The following is an 8,480-nucleotide window of genomic DNA, read 5'->3' on the forward strand; positions in this document are numbered from 1 at the left end:
TCTGGGCCATGACATCAGCAGCAGTAACACAGACGTGTTTTGATTTAGCTGGAACAGAAGGAAGAGCTTGTGGGAAAAGCCCTGCGCTGCAGCCACAACAACAATAACAGTCTATTCCACTGCCTGGCCCACAATGCTAATCAGCTGTAAACAGTCAAGGGGGAAGAGAGTTGGAGGGACTGGTACTGGCAAGGCAGAAACAAAAATAGAGCAGATAAGGAACTACAAATCGAATAAAAATAGTTTTTATGACAATGGAAACTTTTTGAAAAACCCTTTTGGCTGTAATGGCAAAAAACTATTTATATGACTGTTTCTTACGGTTTCTTACTGTTTCTGTCTTTTCCACATGAATATTTCTAATCATTCAAACTGATTCCACCCCAGTGAAACAGAAAACATAACACCTGATTATCAAATGTGAATACAAACCCTAAGGTGGACTAATGTATGCCTCTGAGAATTTTAACATTCTCCCACCTCATTTTACACCAGCGGGTGGAAATCGTGTCACTGTGCTGTTTGTGTGACAACAGTTTATGGTGTCAGTTCTGCTGGTTTCCGCACTGAACAACAACCCAGAACTGAACCTCAGCCCCACTCCCACTTACCCATAACATTCGTGGGAAGAAGGAAGCAACACCCTCTTTCTAGGTTCAGCACATTTTTTCCATCTCAAATCCATGATGCAAAATATGTCACACCCACTTCACACCCCCTCCAACCTCCCCCACTCACTGTTAGCAATGCAGAAGTCAGTTATGATTAAAATGTCAGTATGTCACAAAAACCTGTGAACTGATAATACAATGAACAAATAAATATCATATCTTTGTGTACACAATGCAAGTATTTCTGAGAGAGGGTCTTGATCCAACTTTTGCCTTCTGTCCACAAGCAAGATTTTAATTGTTTTAATGTCATCCTTTCGTCGATCTATTTTCTGCCCATCACTATAATCATGATATGAGTGTGCAAGATCTCATCCCAGGAGTCACCAGTATGAAACAGGAATAGATCCCAGACAGATGGCTAATCCATCACTGGGCACACAAACTATTGACTTACACATTCATACCAAAGGGGCTATTTTGGTCCCCAAACATCCTAATGTGTATGTGGAGAAAGAAATCCTACATATGCATACTCCAGACATAGCAATCATCTAAGGATAAGGTAACTGCGTTAATTGCTCTTTCTGCTCCTTAAGTAATTTATCAATAATTTCATTTGTGGTTGACATTGTATCGATCTGTCTCCCTTTCTCCTCCTTCTGTCCCTGTCCTCACCAGAGCAGATGGGTTGCTCATCCATGTTTTTCCTCACCACTGTCACCTAGTGCTTTTGGGTTTCTGGCTCTGTGTTGGCTAAATAAACCTAATTTAATGTGTAATTGAACTATGTGATACCTGTAATGGGCTGGTATGATGCGTTCCAGAACCCCCATGATAAGATACCATGAAAAAATGGTGGTTAAACAAAAATGGACAAATTGGTTTAATCATTTCTCTCAATGGGAATCAGTTGTTACACATTACTATTGACATAGTAACTGGTCATTTGAAAAGAATCCAGCATTTTTATCCACCCCATTGAGTGGCTTAACTCTTAATTGGAGATGACTTTCTGGAAGCACAATCTGATCGGCACAAGATAGGGATCCCCGTATCCCCCTCACCCTGAATCACACATGGAAGTTGACATGGAAGTTGACCCATGATGACCTTGTGGGATGTCTGTGGTTGCTTCCGAGAAGAATTTCCTTTGATGTCTCCTCCAGCTTGTTTTTCTAGGGCCTGACCAGTGAAGACCACTGAGTCAACCCGAAGGTAATACCGGGGGAGTGGTCAGGCCGCATTAGAGTGTTGTTTCTTAAGACATTTTCTAAAAGAATTCACTGTCCTAACCATGTCAAGCCCAGGCATTCGGAACACATACAAATTTGAAAAGACTGAAACAACCATTGCAGCTAATTTGGACCCAACAATGTTTCAATAATTTGGACAAAATAATGTTTCAGTGTTTCTGGTCATTGCTATGTTGGAGGTTCTCACATTCTTAGAGCTAGCAGCTGCCAGCTATGACTTACATGTTTGTACAGGCAAATCTGCACAGCGATGTGTGAATGAAAGTGACTTTTGTAACAACTTTATTAGAGTTCCTTTGCTTTGTTCTTGTGGTTGCCATTAGGCTGAGAAAATCAGCACATGATACAACAGTTGCTGATATGTGCCTGTTCATATCTTTATTTTTATATGGCTTAAGGGTCTTATTTATGAATTGCCTGCCTGGGTGTAATTGCTATTTCAACAATATAAAAACAAATTCTAACAGCACATAGCCTAATTTCTACATCGTCACTAAAAATGATGGATGACTTTATAACAGCAAAATGCTCGTCATAGATTGTGCACACAGCCATGCTGATATTTGTTTAAACAGTTGTTATATTGGGTGTAACGCTATTCATGTGCTATTCAAATATATAAAACAGGAGCAATTAATTTGCATTTGCATCATAGTTGTTTAATTTTTCTCTAGGACTCACACAACAATAATATAAACCAGCAATATTCACGCACAAAACAGAAATATTAAAGTAAATAAAGTTAGTTAGATCAGGCAATAAGTTAAATGTAACAGGTGCAATCACTATAAAGTCAGGTAAAAAAAAAAAAAAGCCAAGTGTCAACAGCTGGTGGAACATTTTGCCATATAGAATATAGGGAGACAAGAAATAAAATCAAATCCTTGGCAAGTGAAATGTGAATCTTCTCCCTGCTCAGTTAATATGTAACACAGGAAGTGTCATAACTGATGAAGGGTGCAGGCGGTGTCAGACCGGGGGAGTGACGAAAGTTCAGGCAGAAAGCAGAGTTTATGGGAAACCTCCTTTACAACATCTTCTAAAGTACTATGTTGCATAAAAAGGAAACGATTGACCAGTTTCAAGACCAGATGGGACACATTGTAAAAAGAGAAGGACTTGCCCTAATTTATTAAATACCCCACATGGTAGTTTTCACTGTTATAAAAGTTGCCTTTATTTGGAAATATGTATTTAAAAAAATATACCAAAAATATCTTTGACTTTTTGAAGGATTTTGCTTCTCCTTGCAAGTTAAAGGCTTTATCTTTATGGTGAATAATTTAGTGTTATGAAACTTATCTGTGGGCAGAATTTCTGTTTATCTAGAAAGAGGAACCAATTCATTAAGGAATTATGCAAGCAGAATCCTTTCTGTGGTTTTCTACCACTTTATTCACTACTCTTTTTAACATTAACACCACTGACATATACGTGTGTGCATATAACTTTCTGTCTATACACTTTTATATATTGATAACACCAAGTGTCATTAAAGCCCATAGAAGTAAAAGTTTATTTAATGTGCTATCCCATTTTAATGATGTTTCCTGCAGTTTGACAGATTATTGTAGATTTTTCTACAATGTGAAATTTAATATATTAGTCTGGTTTGATTGATTACAATTTAGAGCATGAAATCTGGAATGAAGCCAAATGTGGGCTTGCTGAGAGGGAACTACCAAAGCACGCCATGCACACAAATGCTTGCGCGGGAAAAATGAGGGCGTACAGGGAGGAGCAGAGAGAGAGGGGGAGTTGTGGGTAAATGGATGTCTTTTTATCTCGAGTTTCCCACATCCTGTGAGCTGCAAAGACGGCCACCCAATTTGAAAGAATGCCTGGAATGCGCCCATTCTCCCAGTTGCTCTTTGATGGGGCAGCCAACGGAGAAGCATTGTCAGGCAAATCAAATACCTACAAAAGTCCACATCATGGATTTATCTACAGCCCATGAACTTTAGCGTATAGTGTGAAAATAATCAGCTAAATGACACTAGAAAGAATGACTGTAATCACGTTTAGGAACTTGAAAGTTTGGTTTTCTCTCTTTGTTAATGCCACATGTTTCATTTCCTCACTGCACAAAATCCAACTTTAACGTTACTCGTAACTGTTGATTTCGCGAACTCGTCCCAAGACCTGCGTATAAAAAAAACTTTGTTTCTCTACGAGTTTCGGTTTCTTGTAAATAGAGAAGACGGGGAAAGGTGTTGGCTTTGAAACAGCAACTCCCTCCAACTCCCTTAAATTCGTATTTGTGCTTTCGCTTCCCCGCGCATTTTTATTCCCGCCATATGGACGTCAGCCGCAGCCGGTGACTGGGTTGGCTTTATTTTCATTTGGTGAGTGATGTGTCGAGGTGGAATCTCATTGGTGCAGACGGCCAAAGTGGGTGGGAGCAGGGAGACGTTCACAAGCGGTAACACCCCGATGGTGGCTGTTTTATAAGCGTCCCTCCCCCCTCTGCGGTCGTTTCCCAGCGCCGGTGTCTGACGTGCAGCTGTCCGAATATTGTCGATTCTGTTTATGTTGAGACTTACTCCGCTGTCCACAAACACACCGGCGACTTCGTACAATCTTCATCGAGGACACGGGGCGAAATTGTGGAGTTTACTTCCCCCCAGGAATTCAATCTCTTTACCCAGGATTCGTATCACGCTTTTACGGCAACGTGGACTTAAACCTTTATCAACAGACGAGACCCTTTAATAATATCGTTTCTGTATAAACGGATAACAAAGAATATCCCCGCGCACAAGGACTGTGGTGGATTCGACTTAAGGAATGCTGATTTCTAAGCTCAATTCTCTGGCCCATATCTCCTCCGATATGCCAGCGAAAATCCAGCTCCAAGTTCATCAAGGTTAGACGCCCTCCTTGCACTCTTATCATGGAGGACGGAGCTGCCTAATTGTCGGCAGTCTGTCTTCTTCTACTGCTTTATCTGCGCCTGAATGGTATTGTGAAATGTTTAGGATGTTGGTTCGAATCCACAATTGTTTGATTTGCAGCATTACGCGATTTGCATTATTTAAAATGCATTTAAACGGGCTCTGCGTTGGTCTTTCTGGAAGGCACCAGTGTGCTCACCGGTGGTCTTATTGTGCGTTGCAGTGAAGGAGAAGGAGCCTTTTGAGAAGCTTTATCAGGTCGGGTCGGTGCTCGGGAGCGGTGGCTTTGGCACGGTCTACGCCGGCACCAGAACAGCTGACGGCGCACCGGTTAGTACACTTTGATCACCAGACGTTAATTCGGTTCCAGCTCTTTAAATAAACCGATTCTTTGTACGCAATATGTGACGCGTTTTTAAATGTTTTTCTTTTTACCAGGTTGCTGTCAAACACGTGGCCAAAGATCGAGTTTCCGAGTGGGGAGAGCTGGTGAGACCTCTGATAATGACTATTTTTGTGCGTTCTAATGCCTCAGCGTCGTATGAAAACGCTTAATCCTTATTCGCAGCCGAACGGCTCCAGGGTCCCCATGGAGATCGTGTTGATGAAGAAGGTCGGCAACGGCTTCCGCGGCGTCATCAAAATTCTCGACTGGTTCGAGCGAGCGGACAGCTTCATTATCGTGATGGAAAGGCCCGAGAACGTCAAGGACCTGTTTGACTTCATCACGGAGAACGGCGCCTTGCCGGAAGAACTGGCGCAGAGCTTCTTCCTGCAGGTGTTGGAGGCGGTGCGCCACTGCCACAGCTGCGGGGTGGTACACCGAGACATCAAGGATGAAAACATCCTCCTCGACCTCTGCACCGGGGAGATGAAGCTCATCGACTTTGGGTCGGGAGCCTTACTCAAGGACACCATATACACAGACTTTGACGGTGAGGCATCTCTAAAAAATGAAGTCTTAAACTAACAACCAACAATGAAAGCATCTGCGTATGCCCTCAGGTAGCAACCTAAAAATACTCGCATAGCAGCATGGGCGTTTTTCGATTTTGGCGCCACCTTTCGGGGAATGTGTGAAGTTTGTAAACAAAGTCACATGACTGCTTCTCTGATTCCCCTGAAATGCTTTCATTTTGTCATGTGTGTTGTATTTCTGTGTGAAGTTTTTTTTGTTTTGTTTTGTTTTTTTAACGGAATCTGTTGTTTTCCCCCGACAGGGACACGAGTATACAGCCCCCCAGAGTGGATCAAACACCATAGGTACCACGGGCGCTCTGCCACGGTGTGGTCCCTGGGCATTTTGTTGTATGACATGGTATGTGGGGACATTCCCTTTGAACACGACGAGGAGATCACAAGAGGTCAGGTCCTTTTCCGAAGGAGAATCTCCACAGGTAACTTTGGAAGTTTTTTGTCATAAATGAAATGATACACCCGGTTCGAGGGTCTGTGCTTACTGGGTGCTCCTCTGCTCTTCCAGAGTGCCAGCACCTTATCAAGTGGTGCCTGTCTCTGCGGCCGGCTGACCGGCCCTCCCTCGAGGACATCGGCAACCATCCGTGGCTGCAGAAGGCATCTTCGTCTGTTCAGCCCACAGAGAAGACCACCTTGGACATTAGGCTACAGAGCATCAGCCGCGAACCCCCAGCCTTTATGTCGCCCCCCAGTAGCTGTATCTCAATGATGAAGGTCCACATTGCACCAAATGGAAGTGCACTACTGTAACACAGTCCATACAGAAGGGATGGTCAGGGAATGAAGGCCACACGGCAAGTGGTCCCTAGCATAAAACCACAACTGTGTGGGTTCCTCCTGGCAGGACACCCCACCCCTGGACACCTCAGCACTCCAGCTGCCTGGTGCTCTCACACATGCGCATCAGTTCTGTGCTTTCCCTCTTTGCTCTATTGTCGGTAGAACGGGAAAAGCTCAGGTTGTGACTGTAACAGAGTGCCTTCTGCAAATGTGTGAAGAGTCTGACCGTACTTGAAGCTGTAGCAGCCGAAATCTTCAGTTGTTGCTTGTCACTATATAAGGCTCTATCTACCACCCTCAACACCCCATCCCCTTCCAAGGCCCCAGTGCTGTCAGGTACAACCACTGTCACTAACTCTCCAGTCTCCCTTGCAACCAGAAAACCTCAGATTTGACAGCATCCTGGTCAAACAGGTCCTCAGACATGGACTTGCGAAATTTCCTCCAGCACCTGCCTCTACACACCTTCCTCTTGGTTTCATCTGCCGCCACACGTCCATGCCCACCCGAGCGCACGTGCAAGCCCGCTCGTCAACAGTGCCTCACACAGGTCTTAAAATTGACACACTGGAGATAATATTTATTGTGGCTGTATTGCTCTTTGTTTTTACACTCAATGAGCGCAGAATTAATTTATTTTTATTTATGAGAGTTACAGCTGTGTGTGAATTTCATTCCAACGGAAGGGCCCACGACATATTTAAATGGCAAAAGCAGATTTTTTTTTAGTTTGTTTTTTATCCATATTTATGGCTTGAATTTTTTTTAAAGAGCCGGTTTTTGGAATTGTATGTACTATAAATAATGTTGTAAATATGTCCAAAAAGCACTTCCATCCCAACTAATGTCTACTGATGGTAATGTTGTCCCGCTGTTGCCTGCTGTGGAGCAAGTGAACCATGAAGTGTGCGAGTGTGAGTGAGAGAGAGAGAGAGAAAATTAGAAAATGTCAATGTTTCTGCTTGTATCGTTTGGATTTTTCCATTCAACTAAGCACATAGAATTCTGTCAGGAACTATTTTTATACGATTTAATAAATAGCGTTTTTGTAAATTCTGAGTGTTGCGTTGCATCTATTTACACCTCCATTTATGCCTCAGTGTGGGCTCATAGATTCCTGGCGGTTATTTTTGATAAATGCAAACTTCAGTAGTCAAGTTCATCAGATCAACCGGTTCGAACCTTCATCCCGACAAGATCCTCAAGGAACCAAAGGCACCAGAAAAAGTTTGAGAGGCAGCGGGCTCCCATTAGCTTTGGCACGGCCTTAACGTTCGTTAAAGTATCAACATCCAAAGATTCATAAGTACGGCACAGACAGTGCAGGCGTGCTACGTCTGTGCGTCTCATACATGTATTTGGATGATGTCCTTACAAAAGCAGGCCAGAAGGTGATGTTTGATCTGAGCTGGCAGCCTTCAGAGTGTCCATGTAGCTGCTGCTTGCTTTTTTTCCCTGCAGGTGCCAACAGACTGTTTCTCAGAAGAGACAACTGTTTCAGAGACCACAGGTAGTTTCCACGAATGACTCCGCTGCTATTTACATCCTTTTCATTCTCAGAAACATGTCAGCTCCTGTCAACACGCTTCCTCAAACGCAGAAGAAGCACTTCTGCTTTTTTTGAAAGAGCTTATGGTTGTAGGGAAGATTAGACTTTTTCCCCTAAAGGTCATGTTCTGTTTATTTACATCTGAATTCTTTTGATGGTATAAAAAAGGGAGGGTTCTATTCACCTCAGAGCTGCACCCTCTGTGGCCGGAAAAAGTTTTAGGTGATGTTTTCTGTTTCTACTACTGTGGTTTCACACAACTGGTGGATGGATTAATGGAGTACTTACAAACTCGGATATTTGCATAGACACACATGTGATGGTTTCTGATCAACGCTGAGTCACAAGGGAGGAGAGTGGAACTGAACTGAACAACCAACACACACAGTTTTCTTGTGTGTCCTCTCTGTTG

At 43.1% G+C, this 8,480-nt stretch overlaps 1 protein-coding gene across 1 annotated transcript; it reads left to right on the forward strand.

Annotated features, from left to right (window-relative positions):
* The first annotated feature begins 4,316 nt into the window (after positions 1 to 4,316).
* pim1 (Pim-1 proto-oncogene, serine/threonine kinase) lies at positions 4,317 to 7,572 on the forward strand. The gene is made up of 6 exons (XM_003962894.3): positions 4,317 to 4,733; positions 4,985 to 5,091; positions 5,200 to 5,250; positions 5,330 to 5,696; positions 5,982 to 6,158; positions 6,245 to 7,572. Exons 1-6 carry the CDS (start codon positions 4,655 to 4,657, stop codon positions 6,487 to 6,489), a joined length of 1,026 nt encoding a protein of 341 aa, XP_003962943.1. The 5' UTR covers positions 4,317 to 4,654; the 3' UTR covers positions 6,490 to 7,572.
* Positions 7,573 to 8,480: the final 908 nt, after the last annotated feature.

The sequence above is a fragment of the Takifugu rubripes genome, chromosome 3 (assembly GCF_901000725.2).
Source record: "Takifugu rubripes chromosome 3, fTakRub1.2, whole genome shotgun sequence".
Taxonomy (NCBI): Eukaryota; Metazoa; Chordata; class Actinopteri; order Tetraodontiformes; family Tetraodontidae; genus Takifugu; species Takifugu rubripes.

Bases quoted from the DNA above. Each gene is read 5' to 3' on its own strand.
- pim1 (XM_003962894.3), top strand. From the start codon at position 4,655: ATGCTGATTTCTAAGCTCAATTCTCTGGCCCATATCTCCTCCGATATG. The intron at 5,697-5,981 runs GTGAGGCATCTC...TTCCCCCGACAG, and splicing joins CATATACACAGACTTTGACG to GGACACGAGTATACAGCCCC. The intron at 6,159-6,244 runs GTAACTTTGGAA...CTGCTCTTCCAG, and splicing joins CCGAAGGAGAATCTCCACAG to AGTGCCAGCACCTTATCAAG.